We start from the raw sequence: 26130 nt of genomic DNA on the forward strand, positions 1-26130 counted from the left end.
CAGTTCATAGCTCCCCCAACAGTACGTTAGTATCCCTATTTTCCCACATCTCCAATATTTGTCATTTGCCTCTTGTCATATGACAGATAGGTAGTATCTTAGATTTATCTTAATTAATGATTTAGAGTATTTTTACATGACTATAGATAGAAAACTGCCTCTTCATATCCTTTCATGATTTATAATTTGGAGAATGGCTTGTATTTTTATACATTTAATTCAATTCTTAGATATTTGAGAAATGAGACCTTTGTCAGAGAAATTTGCTGTAAATATTTTTTCAATTATGATTACTATTAATTTCCCTCCATCCTATTCTCCCCCCTCATTTATCCTTCTTTCCTTTCACTCTGTCCCTTAAAAGTGTTTTGCTTGAGGCAGTTGGGTGGCTTAGTGGATTGAGAGCCACGTCTATAGATGGAAGGTCCTAGGTTCAAATATGAACTCAGATATTTCCTAGCTGTGTGACCCTTGGCAAATCACTTAACCCCCATTGCCTAGTCTTTACTGCTCTTCTGTCTTGGAACTAATACACAATATTGATTGGAAGGTTGTTGGTTTTTTAAAAGTGTTTTGCTTCTGACCACCACCTTCCCCTGTATCGGTTTCCCATTTCACCTATCCTTTTCTCTTCCCACTGTGACTTCCTTGAAGGCTAAGAGATTTCTATTCCCAACAGAATATCTATGTTATATGCATTTTGAGCCAATTCTGATGAAAGTAAGGTTAAAGCATTGCCTGCCACATTCCATTTCCCCCCTATTCTATGAAAGCTCTTTCGTACCACTTTTTTTTGAGATGATTTACCCCATTCTACCTCTTTCTGTTCTTCTACCCATTAATTTTATTTTTTTCACTTAATTTTATTTTTTTAGATACCACCCTATTATAATCATCCCTTTTTCTCCTTAATTTTCTTTTTTTAAGATACCCCATCATAGTCAATTCTCATCCATGCCTTCATTCTATGAATATACCTTCTAATTTCCCTAATAATGATAAATTTCCCAGGAATTAGAAATATCATGTTTCCATGAAGGAATTTAAACAGCTTAACCACATTATATATGTTATATTTTCTTTTTTCCTTATATAACTTTTTATACTTCTCTTGAGTCTGGCATTTTAAAGTCAAATTTTCTACTTAGCACTTGCCTTTCTATGAGAAATGCTTGAAAGTCTATTTCATTAAGTATTTTTTCTTCTGGAGTATATTCAGTTTTGCTTGGGTAGGTCATCTTGGTTGTAATCCTAACTCCTTTGCCTTCTAGAATACAAACTCTTTGTTCCTTAAGATAGAAACCATTACATTCTGTGTTATTTTCCAAAATATGGCTCCACAGTATTTGAATAATTTCTTTCTGGCAGCTTAAAATATTTTCTCCTTGCCCTGGAAGCTCTGGCTGTAATATTCCTGGATGTTTTCATTTTAGGATCTCTTTAAGGAAGTGATCAGCGGATTCATTTTTTCTATTTCTATTTTGCCCTCTGCTTCTAGAATATCAGGACAGTTTTCCTTAAAATATTACATTTTGACTCTTTTTTTTGATCATTGTTTTCAGGTACTCTAATAATTCTTAAATCTTTTCTCTCCAATCTATTTTCCAGATCATTTGGTTTTCCAATGAATCATTTTAATTTTTCTCATATTTTTCCCATATATTCTTTCTAGACATCTTATGACGTTGTTAGCTTTTCACTTCCCCAAATCTAGTTTTTAGGGGATATTTTTTCCTCAGGGCTTTTGTACATCCTTTTCCATTTGGCCAATTCTATTTTTTGGTAAGCATTTGTTTTATTTTTTATTTATAACATCATGTAACATAATTGTATTGTAACAGTACTGAATATGTAATTTGTTATAAATATGTAATACATTATAATAAATATATGTATTTAAGAAAAATAAATTCTCCTATTAGCTATGTTCAGAAATCTTTATTTTGTTCTTTTTCTCCCCCCTCTCTCCCTCCTCTCCCCTCTCCTAAAGAAGGCTGGTAATATGATATAGATTGTACATATATTATTACATAATACATATTTCCCTGTTTATTATGTTGTTTAAAAAAAGACATTGCTGCATACACTAGAAAAAAGTTCATTGAGGAAATAAAATGAATAATGCTGTGTTGCAATCTTCATTTAGACTGTTCTTACTGTGGTGGTTATCTCATCATGAATTATTTGTAGTTGTTTTAGATCCTTGTCTTATTGATAAAAGTTAGGTCATTCACAATTGATCATCATGGATTATTATTGTTACTGTGTACAACATTCTCCTGGTTCTGCTTACTTCAGTTCGCATCACTTCATATAAGTCTTTCCAGGTATTTTTTGTGATCATCTTGTTTGTCATTTCTTATGCCACCAATAAGTACTCCATTACAATCATATACCACAACTTATCTAGCCATTCCCAATTGATAGACATCCCTTCAACGTCCAGTTCCAATTCTACTCTTTATGGCAGTGATGGGCAACCTTTTGATCTTGGTGTGTCAGGTGAGAAGGCTATAATTCGCCAGAAAACGGAGCATAACTCAGGTGATGTGTCACTTCGAGAAAAAAACCATAATTTCACAATATTTAAAGTTTTAAGTAACCAAAATGTATAATCGTAATATATAACTTTTTAATAAACCAAAATAGGTAAATTAATATAGGTAGAATTGTCTTCTATAGTGCACAGAGTGTCTACACTACACTACAGCAAATATTTCATCCTTGGCATACTGACATGTTTGCCATTACCACTTTATGGACTTGTTTTTTTCCAGTGGATTTTCTGCTTTAATATTTTTTAGTGTTTCCATTATCAAGCTGATGACTCTTTTTTCATGATTTTCTTCCATCATTTTTGTTTCTTTTCCCAATTTTTCCTGTATCTCTCTTATTTTTAAAACTTTGTGAGCTTTTCCAGAGGTTGAGACCAATTCATATATTTCTTTGAGACTTTGGATGACGTTATTCGAATCTTGATTGTCTTTTGAGTTCGTATTTTGATTTTTTTGTCACCATAATCACCTTCTATGACCAGCTTCTTTTGTTGTTGTTTGCTCATGTTTCCAGCCTGTTGTTTTTTTTTTTTATCTTAAAGTTGGGCTCTACTTCTGGGGTGAATGAAGAAAGCACTGTCTCAAACTTCATATTTTTTGTGCTGATATTTTCAGAGTTAGTTCTAGGGGTCTGTACATTTTCAGTTCTTCCAAGGTGGTATGATCTAAGTATGGTCATTGCTCTCTTGGCCTATACTCTGGTCCATTAGCATCCACAAACATCCTTCTCCACTCTGGAACTGTGACCAGAATGCTCACTCTTGCCAGTGCCCTTCCTCTCCCTGAGACTACAATCCAGAATGTCATATGGGCAATGCAATAGAATCCTATACCCAGTGCCAGTGAAGTGTCCCCTGTAATCTCCTTTTGACCAGTTATCACACTTTCTTACTGACTGAGAGCTCTGGAAGCCACTTCTGCCAATTTAGTCTCCCCCCAGAGCCTGATGCTAGCTTGCTGTTTTGTGACCTGAGCTGGCATGACCTGCCCTTTACTGCTCTCCACTCTCATCCAGTGACACAGATCTTTCACACCAACCTTCTAAGTTGCTATTTCTTGAGGCATTTCCTGGAGTTCTTTCTTTCCAAAAGCAAAACAACTTATAATTTCTTGACTTTAAGTAAATAATAATTGCATCCTTTAAAAGTTAGAGGTTCCAGGAAGAGAAACTTCTGCGTTAGAACTAATTTTGTCCAACAATGAGGAGCTAGTTGCTAAATTGGATATCATGGAAACATGAGGAATAAATAGCTGCTCATTAGAATTTTTATTTGACAAAAGGAAAAAAAAGTTTGGTATAGTCTGACATATAAGCCTTTATTTTTGGATATTGGATTTCAAAGGATTCAGAGACAAATAGGTAGTGTTCCTATGCTCTAATTATAAAGGATGTCAGATTAGGAAAATGGGAAATTTTTAAGAATGAAAATTTAAAGACACAAAAACAGTTCTGAGAAGGAGAGAGAGGAGTTGTCTACAGTAAAAAGTTTGTCCCAACTTTTTCTAGAGGCTAGTTTGAATTCAGAGGCGATTCATTAACCAACTTAGATTTTAAAATTTCCTATGCAAAAGATGGAAATGAGGGGGGGCCAGGTAAAGGAGACCCAGAAGAGTATCAAGAACACACAAAGCTAATAAATTAACTGAGACTGTAGAGAAACACAATAAAGGACAATAAAAAGTTGGAGTTTTATTAGCTTTTTTTTAAGTTAGGGAAAAGATAATGAAAAAAGAAATACTGTACAGAGTAGATGAGATTCCTAGAAAAATCTTTTATCCCATTGTTTCTGTTTCCTTCTCAGTTCTCAAATCTCTATGCTCTGCCTTTCAAATATATCAATTGCAACTGGTCTCTCCAAATTTTTTAATATAATTTCCCAGTATCCCTCCCTTTCCCCAATCTAAGAGAACCTTCCTTTAAAACAATAAAAAAGTAGGGGAAAAAACAGTTCAGAAAAACTAATACATTAATATAGCCTGATAGTCTATCCCATAGCCTGATAGTCTATCCCAGTGATGGCAAACCTTTTAGAAATGGAGTGTCTCCCCTCCCCCCAGACCGCATGCCATGCTCCTCCCCACCATCAAGTGCTAGGTGCCCCCCACCCCTTTTACCCTACACAGGGGAGGGAGGAAGTACTCCTATTGTTCTGCTGGGCAAGAGGGGTAGGAATGTCCTCAACAAGTGTAGAGAGAGGGAGGAGAGCAGCTCTGCCTCAAGTCCCTCTCCCTTTTCTAGTAACAAATTGGGGTGGGGGACATCCCCACAGAGAGGGCTCTGCATGCCATCTTTGGCACCTGTGCCATAGATTCACCATATCTGGTTTATGTAGTATTCTATAACCATAGTCTACTGTCTTCAAAGAAGGAGGGGAAATACATCCTTAGATTTCTTCTTTCAGATCAAACTTGGCCATTATCATTTCACAGTATTCAGTTTCTTTTTGTGTGTACTGGTTACTTTTCAATTTACATTGTTTTTCTGGTTCTGCTTACTCTACTCTCCATCAGTTTATATATCTTCCCATGCTTCTCAGCAGTTTTCATATTCATCTTTTACAGTATATTAATATTCTATTATAGTTCAATGTCCCTATTCAATTAGCTATTCTCTGGTCTGTGGACATCTGGTTTTCGTTTCCTTGCTACCACAGAAAGGCCATGGTATAAGTTTTTTGCTGTATGTGGAACCTTTCTGACTTCCATCTCCTTCGGATTTGTGCCTAGCAGATGACCTCAGCAACAAAGGGTATGGATACTTTAGATAATTCTTTTTTAAAATTTAACTTAAATTTTAAAAAATTATTTAAAAATATTCTTCCATGGTTTCATGATTCATGTTCTCTCCCTCCCCTCTTTGTTCCCCCCTTCTGGAGCTGACAAGCAATTCCACAGGGTTATACATACTTTATCACTTGATACCTATTTCCATATTATTCCTTTTTGTAATAGAGAAATCTTTTAAAACCAAATTCTTTACTCATATAAACAGGTGATAAATCAATCATATGTTTTTCTTTTGCATTTCTACTCCTACTATTCTTTCTCTTGATGTGGATAGCATTCTTTCCCATAAGTCCCTCAGGATTGTCCTGGATCATTGCATTGCTACTAGAAGCATAGACTTTAGACATTTCTTAACATATTTCCAAATTGATTTTATCAGTCAAAATTACATGCCTTGCCAAAAATATTAGATTGTCTTTTCTTCCCGTTATCCATCTGTGACTATTTCCGTCTTTTCCAATTTGCTTTGTATGGTAGAAATCTGAGTATTTTTTATTTGTATTTCACTGTTACTAATTTGGAATAATCCTTCTGTTAATACTTTTGGAGAACTGTTGATTCATATCTTTTGATAATTTATCCATTAAGATATGAGTTTGGGTTGTTGGGGTTTTTTAGTCTTTTATAGATTTTAGATACTAAAATCTGTAATATAGTGTAAATATTTTTCCTAATTAAATACTTCCTTATTCTAGTTGATATCTATTTTGATTTTACAAAACCTTTTCAATTTTGTTAAATTTATTTTTCTTTTTCTGATCATTTCAAACCTCATACAAGGGCATTTGGACTAATCAACAATGAGAGGTGATTTTTAGTGAATTTTCTTTAAATTGGTTATAAAATTATTGATAGCTAGCTCCCCCCCCTCCCCCCCCCCCCCGTAAGAGTTAAAAACTAGATATTTAAGGTATGGTCCCCAGAAATCGATTAACGTGATTTCAAATTAAAATTGACCCAAATCAGGGTGACTTTTATGGTAGTTTATTTACAATTAGGGAGGTTGAAGATAGGGAAGTTGAGAGAGAGAAACTCTGGCCTGGACCAAAGGCCCGGACCAGGTAAGAATTTAGAGGCCCCAGCAGAGGGGCACAGAGGTTAATTAAACAAGGCTTCTAGCCACAAGGCCTCCTCCAATAAGAGAGGCCTCCCTAAGGTAGAGCCTCCAGAAATGCCAAGGGAAGAGAGAGAGAGAGAGAGTCAGCCTAACTTACCCACATGACAATTCAAAGGGAAGCCATCTGAGGTCTCACCAGAGATCCTTCTACACCAAGTACAAAGCGCCAACTGCCTCCACAGGAAGTTACCATCATATTTAAACGATAGCATCTTTTGTCACTTCCTGTATCCACCTCCAATTTCAAGTGGACAAATGGCAGCCTCCACACTGTGGGCAGTCCCTTGTTTTTGATTTGTTACTTACTATCATGTGTGGTTAACAGACCTTCCCCTCCCCACTTAATTCTAAGTTGGATGGGGTGACATTATTTCTGATGGCTAGAGTCTAAACAGTGAATGAGGATGAGCTAATTTCATTTACACAATCCCCCCTGGTGATTCTTGGGTGCCTAGTCACCCCAAGTGATCACTTAACATAATCATCTTGTACCCACAAAGGTCTTCTAACTACAATAGTTAGAGATAAGAGGGGAATGGAAGAGAGAGAATGCAAAACCAATGTTTTGCTAGGCGCATTCACAAAAAACCAATTGGGGGCAGTCCCCTATTGGCATAAAATGTACATTCAAAGTAATTGTTCAAACCTCATCAGTTTAATCAATTGTACCCCAAAGTTCATTCTGGATCTCTTGATACAATGTAGATTCTTCAGGCATTTTTCTGCAAACTTCATTCTCTGGATTAAGGAGTCAGCAAGCTTCTTTCCCTGAGAATTTTTCTCGAACAAAAAATTAAATCTTGGATTTTACAAAAATACAATCCACCCTGAAGAGAGTATTTAAAAAAGAAATACCCAGATTATTAGCTCAGGATACATGGTTGAGTTACGGGGTTGTATGAGTCAATTCAAAAGAAAAAAAAAACATAAAATGAAAAGCAAATAGAAGAAAACAAAAATAAATTCATAACAGACCCTTGTATTAGGGTCCAATTAATATAATTTCTATCCTACTAGTCTGTAGAACAAAATGCAGTAATACTGCACTTATCCATTGGCAGCCAAGACTACAGGAAGTTGCCGTTCTATAAGAGAGAAAAAGGACCAGATTTATGTGCAAGGGAAGTGTCTGTCATTCCCTGGTCTGATTTACCTTCACTTTCAGGAATATATGGGTGAGCCAGAATCATGGCCAACCTTCCGTACCTAATTGGCAGTGTAGTTCGAAGAGTCCTACTTCTTAACATATATTAAGCGTCACAGCTTCAAGTCTTACACTGAGTTCAAGTCCTTAGTATTGACGTGGGAATTCTTCAATCCCACCTGTATTTGTATGGCCTTTTTGACCTTGTGCTCCTTGGCACTGTGCAGTTTTTCTCATCAGTCCCATTGGGATTGGTTGGTCGGTCTCCATGACCTTGTGCCTTCTTAGCATTTTTTAACAGCCATTACTGTTACGATTAAAATGGATAAAAATGGATATAGATAAAAGTATTAATATTTTATTTTAAAGCCATATTGGTAAATTTAAGAAAAGGCCACGCACCTGCTAAGATCTAATTCAAATCGTCTGCCATTACCTTCTCCCATCTGGCTGCCTCAGACCAAAGAGAGGGCATCTCCTCTCACCTCAGGAGTCTTATACTGTTGTCTACATAATCACACTTCCTGTCTACCTGTATTACAAGAGGAATCATGGGAAATGTAGTTTCCAAGTCCCCTAAACATCCACAGGAAGGCTATATCATATGTCTAAATATTTAAAACTTAATGAACCCCAAATTTCCAATATCACATCCCTGCTCAGTGGGCAGTCTGTCCTAGAACTTTTAAACAAGCAGAGTGTTGTTAGTCATTAAATTTCTATTTGACCTTGACTTGGTCATTGATAGGGTCTAAGGAAGAATGACATCAGTGGAAGGAAAGTTGAGGCATGACTAATGATATAATTTGGTTTAACTGAAACTTCTAATTGACTGGGATTCTTTCTGTTATTATACTGAGAAGATGATAAAAAATAAGGCAAAATCTTTTCCAAAATAAGAAGTCCGTTCTAGTCTCAGAATTAGTCCAGGCTCATATATCTTCTAAATCAACAATATGATCCTTTAATGGATCTAAGGGAAAATGATGGAAACTTATTTTCAGCCTACTATATTACAAAATCTGGAATTATGAATGAAAAATCATTTGTTAAAAGCAATGTGCCACTGCTGAACACTGTAGATAGAAGTTAAAAAGCAAGACAATCCTTGCTCTCAAATCTCTTCCATTCTAATTTAGCTGCAGGGCACATGAAAAAATTCTGTTTGGATATAAAAATAGGGCCAATGAGAATACCTAGTGGGCCAGATAGCACAGGGCCATGAAAGATAGTAAAGCCTAACAGCGTTTAAGGCACAGTAGTAGTAGATCAGATAGTAGGGTTCTGGAGTCCTCCATCTCATTCACTACTCATCAAAGTAGTGTGAGTGGCCATTTCCACCCTATAGCCAAGGATCTAGAGCAAGAAAGACCTATGACAATTGAGGGAAAGAGAGTGAGCCCAAGAATATGAATGAATCATTGGGACCACCCTCCCACAGGATTGGGCATCAGACAGAGGGGAGCTGCAGGAGAGGGGAGCATTGGCAGGAAGGTTGGAGGGTAAAGGGAGTTTCAGTGGGCTCTGGATAGAGGCAGGCAAGGGTATAGAAAGAACATTTCCTATCCTGTTTGTCCAGATTTCCAATAGGAAGTAGACATATTTTAGAAGAATTTCTCAATATACAAGCTTAAACAAAAAGGAATTTCTAGTTAACCTTTTATTCAACAAAGTATTTGCTTTTATACACACCGTCCCCTATGTAAAAAGCACTTCCTCCTGACTTCCAGCTCTCAGAATCCCAGGCTTCCTTTAAGATTCAACTTCTAGGCCATATTTTATCAGAAGCTTTTCTTGATCCACTAATTGTTACTTGTTCACTTACTTCTTAGGTTATGCTTAACTGTTTATGTGTTGTGTTCCTCCTGTAGAATTTAAAGTTCTTGGATGGTAGGCATTTTGATATGGTATCCTTATCACTTAGCATGGGAGAGTACCTTTCACCTGGAAGACATTTAATACATACTTATTGGATTGAATTGGATGGCACTGGATACTATACTCCATTCTACAGCTCTTCCAGTAGAAAAGGATCACCAAGAAACTTGCTTTCTAGAACAAGCTTTATTAACTGACTCACTGTCATCTTTCCCCTCAGGCTAGTAAATTAATACCTATGACCTGCTGTTTACTCATCTGTAAATAAAGAACTTAAATTATTTCTAAGTTCTCTTCCACTTTTGAAAGTCTAGTTTTCAAAATAGAAATTTTAATGTTTATTGTTAAATATATCTTATGGAATGTAAAGCAGGACTCTTAGCTAAGGCAGTGGAGTATATGGCGTGGTTGTTTGGAACAAATATCAACTAGATTGGTTATCCATATTATCTGCAAACTAACGATAATGTTTTTCTCAGTTGATTCAGTCTTTTATGGGACTTCCTTATATGTAACACTGGCTGGTAGAATATCTTTAGTCCTGTTGTTTGATCTGCCTCTAGTTTGTAAAAGGGAAAAAATATGCCCATAGAAATGGTACACAATATTCTCTTCTTTATCAGCCAATTTAACTTTTAATTGTCTTAATCATCATTTCTTAAAAAAGTAAATCTTTTTAGTGCTTATCCCACCATTTTTCATAACCATTTCTGCAAAAGAGAATTCAATCATGAGATAGAAATTTTTTACTTTTAGTTTTGTATGTTAATTTGAGATATAAGAGCTAACCTTAGAGTCAAGATGACCTGATGTCACAACCCCTGAGTGCCCTATGCAACTTTCTAAGTTTAGTTGTTACAGATAAAGTGCAGTTCTGCCTAAGTTAGAGGGAAAAGAGTTTCAAACCAAAATCAAAAATGCTTTTTTGGCTTGACCTTGGTTTATGTGTATTGTTTGATAAATGTGAGACTGTGAAGTAATGAGATTCATTGTTAATGTGTGCTTATGGAAGAGGCACATTGCTTGGTTGTTTGTAGCTCATTTATGTCTAAAAAATGTAATTATGAATTTGAATATAAAAATATGGCACTTTGGTGTAAATAGATATTTTGACAAGAATGTCACTATAATTCTGATTATATAACATAAAGTGGTATATTCAGGTGATGTGCTTTTATATATTTCTTTATGTATAATGTGGAAGATAGATATTTGTATGCTAGAATAAATAGGATACAATATAAGGCCCTCCTCAATACAACTATAAACTCTTTATAAGAATAATTTTAGTAATATCCAGAGATGATGAGCTGAATAATTGCCTTCAAAAAAGAAATGGGAGAGATAATATTGTGCAAAGACTATATGAAACTACTCTCTTAAACTTTTTGCCTTTCTATAGTAGGGGAAGCTATGTGGTACACTGTATAGAGTGTTGACCCTGAAAACAGGAAGACTTGAGTTCAAATGCAGCCTCAGACATACTTCCTAGCTGTATGATCTTAGGCAAGTCACTTGATCCCTATTTGCCTCTGTTTTCTCATCTGTCAAATGAGCTAGAGAAGGAAATGGTAAACCACTCCATTACATTTGCAAGAAAATCCAACTGGGGTCAGACATAACTGAAATGACTGAATACCAAAATGACTCATGATTTCATATCCCTAATTCTTAATACTGCAGCTTACATATGATAGGCTTTAAGTATTTTCTGAGAATGGTGACTTCTTGTTATTCCAGGATATGTGAGATTTAGTCATATTGCATGCAGCCTTTTTTCCATACTCACCTTATTAAAATTAATTATATTCTATTGTAGGTCCAACTCGCTGGAACAAGTTTACAGGCTGCTGCTCAGTCCTTAAATGTACAGGTAAGGATTATCCTGTCACTGAAATTCAGAATCCCACATATGTCCCTCATTTCCATTATTAAAGTTCATAATAATATCTGCCACAGTTGTGGAATACAAATGGACCATAAAATTACATGTATCTAGAAGTATTAGTTATAATTTGTAAAATTATGGCAAGTGCCTAAATAAAAACCAAATGACCTCTTAATGCACACCAGTTTCAGAATGCATTTTGCATGTTTTATTTATTGTCTTTGCTAAATTTTACTAAAACTGGAAGTCAAGCAACAAGCTTTTATTAAATATTGACTGTGCTCCAGATTCTGCATTAGGTGCTAAGGATCCAAATACAAATGATGCAACAATCCTCCTGGTAATGAATTTATATTCTAATGGGAAAGATGAGTACCTATAAAAATGTTCAGTATAAAGTTAACAAACACAAATATATACAGAGTAGTTAAGTACAAGGTAGTTTGGGAGGGAAAGCACTAAGGGAAGTCTGGAAGGGGTTCATGAAAAAGATGGTGTTTGAACTGTGTCTTAAAGGGAGAAAGGGGCTTTAAGAGGTTTGAAGGTCAGGAGAAAGTATAGTTTGAGCATGTGAAATGGCCAGTGCCATGGCCTGGAGATTGGACCTAGAGTGTTATACACAAAGAAAATAGAGGACCTCCTTTACCAGATCTCAGAGTACGGGAGGGGGAATTATACCTAGTAAAGCTAAAAAGGAAAGTTTGGCACCAGGTATATAGGGCTTTAAAAGCTACCCAGAGTAGTTTCTATTTTTTATCATAGAAGCATTAAGCCACTGAAGTTGACTGAGTCAGAGAGTAAAATGGTAAGATCAGTGTTTAAGGGAAATTATTTTTGCAATAATGAACAGGAGGGACTGATGAGAGAGACTCGAGCTTAGGGAGACCAGTTAAACTATTGTGATAGGTGATAAAGGCCTGAACTAAGTAGCTGTGTGAGTATAGACATTATGAAGCTAAAACAAGATTTTTTACTCATTGGTTATGTGACTGAGAGAGAGTAAAGAATCAACAATTGAGCCAGGGTTATGAACTTGGGAGAGTTGAAAGGTACCTTCATCATAAACATAGGAGAAGGTTGAGGGGGAAAGATAAAGATGTCTCTGGAATATCCACTTTGAAATGTCCAAAAATAAAAACCAGAAGAGAGACCAAGTTGATGAGGTTGCTTGAGAGAATACAGAAGAAGAATAGAAGAGCCTAGGGCAGAACTTTGGGGAATACTAGCCAACACTCAGGTAGAGGGCTAAATCATATCTGCACATGCATGTGCACACATGCACATTGTTTATTTATTGAACAAAATTACATTTGGACTTTGAGTTCTACAAGGGGCTCTGTAGGATTTCATCCAAGATGCTGCTTCCTTTCACTGTGATGCTTGAGCAACAAAAATAAAAATTAGTGTTACTGGAGATGAGTTTAGTATTGCTGAATGCTAAAGAACTTGCATTCAGCAAACCACGGATCCTAACAGAATAGGGGCCTAGTAACAGAGGGAAACAGCCCTGAAGAAGGGAAAAGAAGATAGTGAGTGGCCTTCCTTTCTGAGGGAGAGGAGGCAGAAAATTGCCTTGGTTGCCATGGTAAACTTTCATCCCTGAGAGAGATGTTGGCAAACAGGCTGTATCTCCAATGCAGGATGTTTACAGTCCTGTTCGGTAATTATCTCTCAATGACTGGCAGAATTAATCAGAGCCTTTATGTTAATTAGCCTGTTCTGCAGTCCCTGAAACAGGTGGTGGGAAATATGCAAATCTATGCAGAATTTTAATGCTCTGCATAACCAGTTTTAATTACCATAGAATCTTCTCTCAGTACCCCTTTAGGGAGTGTGCTCTCCCTCTTGAATGCAGTATTTTCTCTTTAAACTTTTTTTTTACTTGATTGGAAATGCTGAATCTAAACTACTTTGAAAGCATCATTTAGAGATCCTGGAGGTCAGGTGAGTCATCTCCAAATTGACATTTGAAGACATTTCAAACTGACCACCAGGTAAATTTCAAAGTGATGACAATAGAGGGTTTTATGCAGTGGTAAATTAAATATATATGTATATAATCTTGCACATTTCTGTAGTTCAGAATTTTAAGTTTTGAATAATTTCATTTATTTTTTATTCTGAAAATTAGAATCATATATTTGTTGACATTGGAACAAAAGAATGAAAATTCAGATATCTAAAATATAGATTCAAAGGATTTAGAAAAAACAGAGACTTAAATTTCCTTAGTTATAATGTTTTTCCTAACAGACCTAACTCCAGATTTTAAAATCAACCTCTTTAGCAAGCATTAACAGAAAGTGAGGTTCTCACTTGATGCTAGAGCTATAGAGACAAAAGTACATTAGGTCTTTCAGAGTTTTCATTGTCATGGAAATAACATGCATGTAAAGTAACATGTAAGTTTATCATAAGGTGAATTTTGGCAGATGCTCTAGCAAGTGGGATCAAAAAAGGCTGAATGAAACCATGTTCTTTAAAAATTGGGAGCTACCGACTCTTAAAACTATTATAGAGTTGTAGTGTGTGTGTGTGTGTATGTTTGTGGTTTTTTCCCTAGTCTAAATCTAATGAAGAATCTGGGGATTCCCAGCAGCCAAGCCAGCCTTCCCAGCAGCCTTCAGTGCAGGCACCCATCCCCCAAACTCAGCTCATGCTGGCTGGAGGACAAATAACAGGGGTAAGTTGTTTTTTTTTTTTCTTTCAAGAATTTTAGTAAACTCACTTATAAAGCTGCCATTGGTCACTGTCTAATGAGACTTGTCTCCCATCAGTAATATGGCTATGCCTGACACTATTATATCCTGAAAAAAGAACTATCACACTGGAAGAGCAAGTCATCTTTGTCAAAAGCGTTCAGTGCATCGCTTGTTACAATAGCAGATGTTTGGGGTAAAATAAGGGTTTTCTCACCCCCATTTTAGTTGGCTTTTACCATGCAATGGAATCATTATTCAATAGTGTTGAAGCAACTGTGTTAGAGAAATAATTGACATTGTCAATCTAGCATTATGACTTCAAACACTACTATTTTGGGGAGTTGTTTTCATATTAACTGTGATCATTATTAGGTATATTGATATTATGTTGGACTCATTATTTTGCCACCATTTTGGTATACTGAAATATTTTCTAATATTAGAATTTATATTTAAGAAATTATTTTTCTTTATTTTTGGTCCCACTGAACTTACCCATTCCATTTCCACTTTTCATTTCAATAAAATTTGTGTTGGAAACAAGAAATTTGTTTTTAAAGGATTTTGTGGAGAGATAAGATTCAGTTTTGAGTCTTAAATATTTTATGTACAATTTAGTGTTGAACTAAATAAGAAAAAGGTGATTCCTCTAACTTGCTAGACTCTGCACTTCAGAATAAGAAATGGAAATGACATCTTCTGGTTGAATGACCCTTACAGATCTTTTTTCCATTTCACTTATTATGGAAACTTCAGTAAGGGGAATATAGCTTGATAAATTTAAGTAAACATACTGATTTAATTTTACTTTTTTTAAGGTATACTTTAAATAAGTTACATTATGAAAGCAGGTTTTGAATTTGCTCTAACCAGGTTTCTTTATCATCATCGTTGTTGTTGTTGTTATTATTATTATTATTATTATTACATGCGGTTTGTTTTGCATAATGATTTCTGCCATGGCAAGAGGCACTTAGGATCCCAGGTCTATGTAGTTGGGGATTCTATTAAACCTGAGCATTAGGATTCATTTGCATGTAAAGATACAGGCCTTTACCACCTGTTTCACAGAGATAATGTATGTTTGGAAAAAGGATGTAAAGTTGGAGACAATCCTTTCAACAGCAGAAAAGATTGTATTGGGGTAGAAGCTGGAGGGAGAGTTGGAGAGGAAACAAATAGAGCTCATGTTCTTTAGTCATATCTTTAGATATAATGGGAATGATGGAATATGGCAGGGATTCATGCTAATGTGGAGCAGCTGGGGCCTTATCACTTCTTTCCGTGACCATATCCAGCATTCCCATTTCTCATTCATCTGACTAATCACTTGCTGTTCTGTTGAGTATAAATTTCTTTTTGTATTCTGTCAGCACTGATTTTTTAATTTAAAAAAAAATTTTGGGGGCTTGCCAGTTAATTAGCTTTCTGTATAAACCCCAGAGCCTTGGAAAAGCTTGGGTGATTCTTTAAATCCTACGTGTAGCTTGATGGCCGACTCCAAGTTGAAATGATCTTGGAACTGCAAGCTTAGCTGCTTGGATAACCTCAGCACTTGGTTCTGGTTGATGCCACCATCAGGTTCGGTAGTGAGTAGGAAGGCTAGACTTCAGAGACCCTAAGTTCCTCCTCCCTAGTTCTTTGTGAGTCAGTAAGACCAGGAGGGCCTTCTCCTCTGGCCACTGACCACTGTTTGCTCTGTCTTTAGCTTGCCCTGACACCGGCCCAGCAGCAATTACTGCTACAGCAGGCCCAGGCCCAGCTGCTGGCAGCCGCAGTTCAGCATTCAGCCAGCCAGCAGCACAGTGCCGCAGGCGCCACCATCTCGGCCTCCGCTGCAACACCGATGACGCAGATCCCCCTGTCGCAGCCCATACAGATTGCACAGGTGAGTGCCCAGGAGAGCTGGCATGGACATTCTCCAGACCCTTGTCTACCTTCTGGAGGTACAGAGGAAGGAGCCAAGTTATATCCAGCCTTTTTTCCTTGTTACACTGCTATAAATTAATACTATTACAAACATAGTAATATATCTGTTTGACTCTGTATTGTAAACACCAAGCTGATTACCTAATAACTGACTGTTTATCTAAGTGACAGTTATTGAATAATTAATTGGCATTTCTCTACAGCAGAGGGATTACTATATTTATTTTAATTAGTCAATTGTAGCAGACATGGATTACTTAATGTGTTCAGCAGTTAGGGTAAGACACCTCATCTGTTTGCAAGAGACAGGAAGTAGTCACTGAGCTTTATGGTCTCTGGTATTATTCAGGCACACAGAGCAGTTTAGTTTGAGTTTTCACATTTTAAATTCAAAATGAGGGAAATCCATAGAATACTAATCAGAATTATTTAGAGGAGTGAAAACAATTTATCAAAAATAGTTAATGAAGTTGTTTAGATTGAGAAAAAAGTCAAGATTATGGTGTGCCAGTCTTATGTATATGAAAAACATATGAAAGGCTATTTTTTAAAATGATACTGAGCAGAAGTTTTCTACCAAGGACAAAATAAAAGATTTCAATATAATGCCAAGTCTGATTAGATTGAAAAAAGAAATTATGATTATTAATGGTGTTTAGATAATGGAAGTATTGAAATATCTTCGTATCTAAGATAAAAATAAACTTCTAGATAAAAATAAGCCTATTATTTTTAAAATCCTATTTCAATCTGTTAAGATTTTTCATAGCTTGAATAGTATTAATAAGAAATTCTAAAAAAGAAACAGATTTGTTCTGTATATTTATAGAAAGGATTCTGACACGGGGAGGGACAGTGGGGAGCAACAGACAGAAACTATATTTAGCTGAACATATGCTTTATTATTTGCCAGTGCCAGTTTGTATGTTTTTGTCATTGAATATGATAGACCTGTTGAAAAAACTCCTGTCAGAGTGGAAAAGTCACTGGACTTGGATTCAGAAGGTCCAGCTCAACCACTTATAAGGTGTGTGACCTTGGGCGACTCTACCTCTCTAATAGACAGTGTTTCATGAGAAAAAAATCCAAGGATTTGTAACTGTCCCTCCTTATAAATTATTTAGTACAACATAATGCCCCCCGCCAAATACTAATCTAGTCTTAGACTATTTTGAAAGGACATGGTTTTCAGTATCAGACAATAGCTCTACATGTGTCTAGCCTCTGATGAGGCCATATCTAGAAAACTATGTTCACTTGTTTTTAGGAAAGAAATTGAATGGTCATACGTCATCCAGAGAAAGGTGAGAAGCCACAAGCCCATTCCATGTGAAAATCTGGGAAAAACTAGAGGTTTTTAGCCTAAAGAACCAGAAAGGGACAAGGAGTGCAGGAAAAAGGGAAAAAATGGGACAGCTGACTCCCAGTGTGGGAGGCTCAACAGCCATATGCAAAAAGAATGAAGCTTTTACTGTTTACCTCCAGCGGACAGGACTGGGAGCACTGGAGGGAAGTTGCAGAGACACTTTGGGGTTCACTTAGGAAAAAATACCACTTAGAGCTGCCAATAAGCAGAATAAGCTGCCCCTAGAGGCTGCGTGACCTCTTTATTAGAGGTCTTCAAGTAAACACTGATCTTGAACAGATACTGGTAGAGGGAATTCTTGTTCTTATATGGCTTTGACTAGGTGGCCTTTGGTATTCTTTCCTCTTCTGAAGCTTTGCGCCTCAGTTTACTCAGCTAGGGATAATAATATTTACATTACCACAAGAGCAAAGAAGGCTCTTTGTCAATTGGTGAAGTGCACACATTGCTATGAAGATGTTAATGAATTTGTAATATTGTCTATCTTATTTTCCCTTTGTGGAATTAATTAGTTAGCATGGACCTAGTTAAACTTTCCTCTCAACATCTCAGATACAGATTTTATTTCATTTTTTCAGGATCTGCAGCAGTTACAACAGCTACAACAGCAGAATCTCAACCTGCAACAGTTTGTGTTGGTGCATCCAACCACCAACTTGCAACCAGCACAGTTTATCATCTCACAGACGCCACAGGGGCAGCAGGGTGAGTCCACCTGAAAGCTATAATTTAGAGTAGTCTTTACTTGTTTCACAGTGGTCTTGGAGACAGTTTTCCATTTCCTGCCTTTTAGCACAGTTATTTAATTTAAATGGCACTGTCCAAAATATTCTTGTTTGATGTCAATTTCAAAGTAACTTCAAATTAATATCTCTTACCCTGTACATGAAGGAAAATGTTAACTCTCAAATGTGTGTCTACTACCCAGGGTCCTCCATTGCTATTTTGCCCATTTACTATCAAACTCTTAAGGGCCAGCCATGAAAATTACCACAAGAAATTGTGCATCCAACTTAATCTTTTGCCTTTTAATTAAGCTTCTAAAGGAAGGACTAACCAGATAAAGGTGGAGATAGTAGAGAGCCTTTGAATTTACTAGATATTAATAGAGATCTCACATCCATTTCATTGCCAAGTCTGATTGGTTTTTCTTTAAAATGTGCCTTAACTTAATGCTTTCCTTTCTGTGCCCATATTTCCCAACCTCTGAGCCTCCTTTCAATCTGCTTGCCTCTGTCAGATTAACCTTCCTTAAAATTCCATCATTATCATATTTCTCCACTGTTAGAAAGCCTAAAGTAATTTCTTACTGCCTGAACTCCTTTCCTTTCCTTTTAACCTCTTCAGTAATCTTTGCATGGCATATATCTCTAATTTGATCTCTTCACTGTTGTCTCATATCTCATACTTGTTTTTGCCACTTTGGCTTTCCAATGATGATGGTAGTGATGAAGATAATGATACCTACCATTCATAAAGCACTTACTTTGTGTCAAGACACTGTGTGCTAACTGCTTCACAGTTATTATCTCATTTGATCCTCACAACTCTACAGAGTGGGTTCTGTTATTATCCTCATTTTACAGAAGAAGAAACTGGGGCAGAAATTAAACGACTTTCCCATGGTCACACAGCGAATAAGTGTTTGAGTCTGGATATGAACTCAAGTTTTTCTGTCACCAGTCCCAATATGCTTTCCAATTTGCCATCTAGCTTACTTGAAATGCCTTCTTTAGTTTTCCACTTAGCAAGACTATAAATCTCTTCTTTTAAAAGCTCCATTCAAGTCTTGCCTTCTTTGTCAAGTTTCTTATTTCTGTTACGGAAATATTTCTTAATACTGTTACAGAAACAGAGCATTATAATGATTTTTATACTCATAGCTTATTAAGGAAGTCCCCATCTTAAAAATGAGCTATCTTCAAAGCTTTTTTGTAATATGTTAGCTGTTTAGAACTCAGAATTAATTTTTTCATAATAATATATTACAAATAATTTTTAGATTCTCAATCTAGCCATGAATATCTGTTTAACTCATACATCAGGACTCGAAGATCATTTATCAGTGAGTGTACTTATTCTATAGATAAGTAAATGGATGGAAAGAAGGGAGGGAAGATAAGACAGGACCTCTTCATAGGTTAGTAAATGGTTTAATTAGTGCTGAGTCTTTCTGAACATAACTATTCTGGTTATCAAATGTCATTTGTTTGTTCTCTCACTTAAAAAAATAAGTGCAGGGGCAGCTGGGTAGCTCAGTGGATTGAGAACCAGGCCTAGAGACGGGAGGTCCTAGGTTCAAATCCGGCCTCAGACACTTCCCAGCTGTGTGACCCTGGGCAAGTCACTTGACCCCCATTGCCTACCCTTACCACTCTTCCACCTATAAGTCAATACACAGAAGTTAAGGGCTTAAAATAAAATAATAAATGAATAAATAAATAAGTGCATGTAAGTGCAATAACTTGCATTACCTACCTTATAGAGTCTTTTATAAACCTAAAATCTTTATGTAAATACAAACCCTCATTTTAAGTCCCAGATGTAGCTAATTTGAAGCAAAAAATAATCGAGAACAATATTATTGTGGCTGAAATAATTTTTAAAATTAGAATAGTAAATAACTTGTACAAACTTTTTTATGTTATCTAATAATGCTTGAGCAAACTAAATTAAATGAAAAATGAGATAATTAGGAGATTTTTATAGAGCCATTGCCTCCTATGTGAATAGATTCTCTGTAAGTATTTATAGGTGCTCAATAAGTAGGATGCATAAATGAAGCCTCCTAAAAATTGGAGACAGATAATCATGAGAAGAGATTTGGGGTGAAGTGTTCCTTGTCCCACATCAGCCACCCAAAACAATTTAGTTGCTGTGTGGAGTGAGTTGCTGTAGGTTTATAAATGGCGAGTGAGAAGGTAACCAAGAGACTTAGCTAGTCAAGTGCCTGCATTCCAAAAGAAGAAAGTGATCCCTAGGGTAGTTAAGCGCCTGCCTTCCTCTATCTTCATCTTTCTGGGCCTCTTCCCAGCCAATGTCAGCCACCATCTTCTGAATAGTCTCCTCTCTGGGTTGTGGTAACACTGATCTCTCCTGGTTCTTTTCTTACCTGTCTAAACAAGTCCTCAGTGACCTTTTCAAGATCATGTTCCAAACCCCTGCACGTGGCTGCTGTAGCGATCATCTTTATGTATATAAATTCCTCAGTCTACAAAACTAGCATCTATCTATCGCTCCTGAGTTCTAGTTTTATATCTCTTAACTACTTGCTAGGTAGCTCTACCTGGATGTTCCATAAACATCTCACTGACTGGAGGAAAGGTCTGTGTATAGCCCCACCCTTATCCCCTGGTCATTGCTAAGGGATAGTCATAAAAAAGTATTTATAACTCAAAAATACCTGGTCTTTTTTCCTGCCTTGCTGACTGGCCATTTTGAAAATGTCTTTGGTGATCAGAAACAGTTGATATGAATAGTACAGTGTCTTCACTGATGATCAAATATTTACAATGGTCAAAATAAGAAAAAAGTTAAATCCAAACTATCTGCCTTTGCACCTCCAACAAATTGAAAGAGTGCAACTTTAACTTTTCAAAAGCTCATGTTATGAATAGTAAAGGAACATGTTTAAATTAAGGTGATTAAAATAGAGAACTGATAACTTTGTGAGTTTTTTGTCTGCTTTCAGACTCCTTTGGATGCTTCTAGTTTCTTTCAGATTTTTTTAGGAGAATTAATTAGACTACTTCATTGATAACCAGAGCTTAATAAAAGTATTACAGCAACATATCTTACAGAAAGGGAGTGTTTTTTATCTGAACTTAGAAAAACAGCTTGGAAGACAGGCATATTTCATTTGTGTGATATTGAAGTATCATAATCATTAGGTTAATAATCAGCTGCCCTAAAATAGATTTTATAAGATAATTGAGCCTATGTGACAGAATATTCCTATAGAAATACCCTAAAATGTTTGTAGGTATGTTGGTAATTATGATTAATCCAAACAACATGAAACTAATAACTGCAGTTTTTACATTATCAATTTGGCCAAGGAATGAACTTCTTAGAAAAACAATAATCAAAGCTAGAATATTCATATTGCCTCAAGGTATACAAGGTGTTCTCCACACTTTGATTCAACAAATGGTATATATCTGTTTTTACATTTTTATATGAAGCCCTCTGATGTCTCATTGTGGTTTGAAGGAAACTTGTATTCTCAAAGGCCCTTTTTTAGTTGAGTGTAGATTATATCATATTGAAAAGATTTCTTTGAGTATTATATTTGGTAGTAGACTGTCTTATTTCTGAACCCCAGACCAGCCTTATCCCTAATAGGCTTATGCCAACCCCTGAAACAAAGAAAAATACCAAATAGGCCTCATTCTTGTGCAATTTCTTCTTCTGCAAGGAGAGTAAGAGAAAAGAAGGCAGAGGATGATAAGAGTCATAGTTTTTAGACAAAAATATAAACATTAATTTAATGGTTGGTAATTGAAATATGAACTCCTTATCCAAGGTCCAGTGAGTGGACATATTATGTAAGGAACCAAATCATCAACATTGATAGCTTCCCTTTAAGTTAAACCAGAAGAAAGAAGCAGAAGGCTGGCTCAACAGACTTTACCTGAAGAATCTCATAAAAATTGGAAGAGTTGGCTTTGTTGTGCATCCAAAAGCAACAAGAAACATCTTGGAACACTCAGTTATTTATGTACTTGATTTGGAAAACAATCATAAAAATGATGGTTCATGTTCCAACATTTGTTGCATATCATAAGGAGTTAAGAGAAATTCTGCAACAAACTGAATAAAACCTCCCCCCCAAAAAAATTAAATCAATATAATCCTTATTCTCTGAAATCATTATGAAGGTAGAAATTAGGAAAATGCCAAAGTAATTTGGCTGTGGATCAAAAAATTAAGAAGGGCGAAGACTTGTAGACTACAGAGAAACCCCACGAATACACAAGCACATGTGTGGCATGCATATACACGCTGCAGGTAAAATTGTTGATCCCAGAACAAACCAGTACTAGAATAAAAAATTCAGGAACCAGAAAATAATTTATAGCTGCATTAAGAGAGATTCCTTAAAGAACAAAAGGACAAAGTTTTATATAGGTTTCAATTTAGGGAAGAGGTAAATTGGGTATAGGATTCCTTAGGATTGAACAGGGATTGTGCTTGGGGGCTTTCAGGGTAGGAATAGGAGATGTGGTAATCCTTGATTAGACAGGGCCTAATGTAAGGTCCTATAACCTCACCCTAATAGATAGATTATGTAAGGATGGGATTTGTGCAAGGGGGATGAGACTAAAGGAGCCAGAGAAGACAGTTGCTGACAGTTGCTGACAGTTGAGACCAGAGAGGATTCTGGGAATTTCTCCAAAGAAGAGAGGAGAGTTGAGGAGAAGTCTTTGGGTGAAGGACTGGGAGGAGAGAGGAAGAGGACATCCTAGCTCAGATCCAGTCCTCAGGGCTTCCTGATGATCTTTCTTTTGGAAATTGAAACCCTGATTCCCTGATCAAAGCCATTCCATCACATCTCACCCATCTAGACTTCAGCCATTGACAGCTAAGTTTTTGGACTCCATTTTTTTTTTTTTAAACCCTTGTACTTCCGTGTATTGTCTCATAGGTGGAAGATTGGTAAGGGTGGGCAATGGGGGTCAAGTGACTTGCCCAGGGTCACACAGCTGGGAAGTGTCTGAGGCCAGATTTGAACCTAGGATCTCCTGTCTCTAGGCTTGGCTCTCAATCCACTGAGCTACCCAGCTGCCCCCTTGGACTCCATTTTGGGAGCAATCTCTTAGTCTCCTTCACCCATTACCCAGCCTTCCTGAGAGATTCCTTTCAGTCAAAACTTACAATTATAGAAAAGAATAGAAACAGAAAAATAGTAATAGAAGGAGAAGAGATGAGGGGAGAAGCTTAGGAGTGGGAACCACTAAGATACCCACCTAAGTGACAGACCCCATAGGAATAGCAAAGAGGGGACCCCAAAATCCCTCTGCTCTTCACTCCTTTCCCCCATCCCTGATTTGCATATAATAAAAAGCAATTCAACAATCAGATAGCATTCTAGAATGCCTGAGAGACAACGAGGGAGAGGGGAACCACAGCTTGGTCTGGCTGCCTCCATCTTGAAGCGGGACTACCTGCTGTGTATTTAACTGATTGGGAGGAGGTTTGAGTGAACCCTGTCCTTATTCAGGATCAGATTGGGGTACCACATACCTCCTCTTATAGGGAAGCCTCGCCCCCTGACTCCTGTGGGGAGGCACAACCATCCAGGTCACCCAGTTTTAGGGTGATACCCCCTTAAAATCTCCCAGTGAATATTCGGCCCCAGGGGAATGCTGGAAGAGAGACTCACCACATAGACTTTTTCTGTCTCCCTTCTTTGAAACATCCATTACTTGCCTTTTTAATTGTTACAACTATCCTTGCTATTTCATCAGAAAAGAATCTCTAAGATAGTTTAGAAGCTGCAGTACAAACAGGATCAAGGACAAATGGAGGAATTGCAGACAAAATGGGGTTGTTTTCGTTTTCTTAGCAACCCACAAAATGTGTTTGTAGGTATATGTGTGTGTATATAAAATATATATGTTTGTATGTATATATTACCACATACATATATGCCTATATATGTATATGAATTCTTTCCTCATAAAGTACTAGACTTTAAGCACCAAACAACATAACAGAAACTTAAACTATTATATTTCGACACAAAAACGATTGATTGATTGCTAGTAGGGGAATTATTTCTACATTGTCTGGCTGTTATAAATTGTTGTAAATTGACTTATTGAAAAAAATTAAAATCCAACATTAAATTGGAGGGTAGGAGTGTGTGTGTGTGTGTGTGTGTGTGTGTGTGTGTGTGTGTGTGTGTGTGTGTTCACAACAGCTCTCTAACTTGACCTATTTGAAGAAGCTTTGATTAAGAAAAATTAGAAGTGGATAAAGGGATATATGACAGACTGGAAATTTTACACAAAGCAATCATCAGAACAAGTAGACCAAAAGATCCTAGAAAACCACTTCAGCTAGCAAATGATCTCTGTCAGACAAAAGGTTGTAATAGCCAAAGGCGATGACATTTTAAAGTATAAACACATTTGTAAAATCTTACAAAGGTGTATAGTAGAAGATTATGAGCAAATATTAGCTTAGGTTTCTTTAACAAATTATCTTCCATGGTCGAGAGAAAAAAAATTATTAAAGAAAATCAAGAGAGTTCTTTTCCATTTTTCTCTTGTTTGTTTTCTTCCTTCTAGTTTTATTCAGAAGTGCCCTTAAGGTGATCTGGGCTCAGATTGGGTCCTATGTCAAGCTTTATGCAAATTAATTTTTCTCTCCATTGTTTATTGTTATTTTATGAAGCAATATTTCTTACAACCTTCTATTGTGCCATGTATCTGGACTGAAAATGTAGCTTGAGTACAAATTCAACTTGAATTTCTAGAAGATATAAAGCAAGAGTTTTAAAAAGGTTTAAAATGATATTATCAATAAAATGAGAATGTTAGAGGAAAAAATTGGAAAAGAAATGAGAACCATGGAAGAAAGAATTTTGGAAAGGCAATTAACAACTTGGCAAAAGACATATAAAACCTTGCCCAGAAAACAAACCCCCTGAAAATTAGAAAGACCTAAATAAAAGCTAATAACTCAACAGACTTCTGGGTCATGTGATCAATAAGACCAAGGACCAGATTTTTTTTCTAATTCCCTCAATCTCTGAAACCTCTCCAAAACAGAAATTATGCATCAAAAACTAAGCAACTTTAGGTATCTCCATGTCAGAGTTATTGTAGCCTGTAGCTGGAACCAAATTAAAATATAATTGGGAAATATTTAACAAAATTAGTAAAAAGTACAATAGAACATTAATAATGTTATATATGGTTTTCCAAGTCAACATGCAGCCCATAGGAATTCTTATGTATGGTTTAGTGGCCTCCATTTCTTTCTTTTTCTTTTTTTTTTCTTTTAAACCCTTACCTTCCATCTTAAAATCAGTACTACATATTGGTTCCAAGACAGAAAACAGGTAAGAACTAGGCAGTGAGAGGTTAAATGATTTTCCCAGAGTCATTCAGCTAAGTAGTATATGAGGTCAGATTTGAAGCCAAATCCTCCTGACTCTAGATCTGGCTGTCAGGCACTGAGCCACCAAACTGCCCCCACAGCAACCATTTCTGTTAGAATTTTACCAGGTCTAGGATAACAGAAACCAAAAAAAAAAATTTTTTTTTCCTTGAAAAATCATGAATTGCCATACTCTAAACTCACACAGTACTCTTCTCATATTGTCCACCACAGTCCTGACAACAAGGCTATATACTTGCACCCAATACCCTGTTCCCTCCCTCCTTCCTCTTTTCAGTACCATGAAGATCTGATATCCAAAATGCAAAAATTTACTGAGGCTATATAGTAGATAGTGCCCTTGCCCCCAGAGAATGCTCTGTTGAAAAGATTTCTGCAGACGGATGAAGGAAAAGAGGGAAAAGGGCAAGACACATACCTACGCTTGGCATACAGATCAACCTCACCCACCCTTCCTAAGAGCCTTGAACTCCCAAATGACAAAATTGACCTCTTTCCCCCCCTCCCCGCCCCAAGTTACTATGGCAGCAACATGGTAGGCCAGAGAACTGAGAAACAGAAGTGGAGCTATGAGACCCTCTACTAAGCTTGATGGAAAGAGCCTAACATTCAGCTGGAGCCAGTTCTACCACCC

At 36.5% G+C, this 26130-nt stretch overlaps 1 protein-coding gene across 1 annotated transcript in view; it reads left to right on the forward strand.

Annotated features, from left to right (window-relative positions):
* The window catches only part of POU2F1 (POU class 2 homeobox 1), a 115459-nt gene that overhangs the window by 46951 nt on the left and 42378 nt on the right, over nt 1–26130 (forward strand). The window contains exons 4-7 of the mRNA XM_044676367.1: nt 11301–11354; nt 13933–14052; nt 15780–15959; nt 17945–18071. Coding sequence (XP_044532302.1) covers nt 11301–11354; nt 13933–14052; nt 15780–15959; nt 17945–18071 — 481 coding nt within the window. The remainder of the gene's footprint in view (nt 1–11300; nt 11355–13932; nt 14053–15779; nt 15960–17944; nt 18072–26130) is intronic.

The sequence above is a fragment of the Gracilinanus agilis genome, chromosome 4 (genome assembly GCF_016433145.1).
Source record: "Gracilinanus agilis isolate LMUSP501 chromosome 4, AgileGrace, whole genome shotgun sequence".
NCBI lineage: Eukaryota > Metazoa > Chordata > Mammalia > Didelphimorphia > Didelphidae > Gracilinanus > Gracilinanus agilis.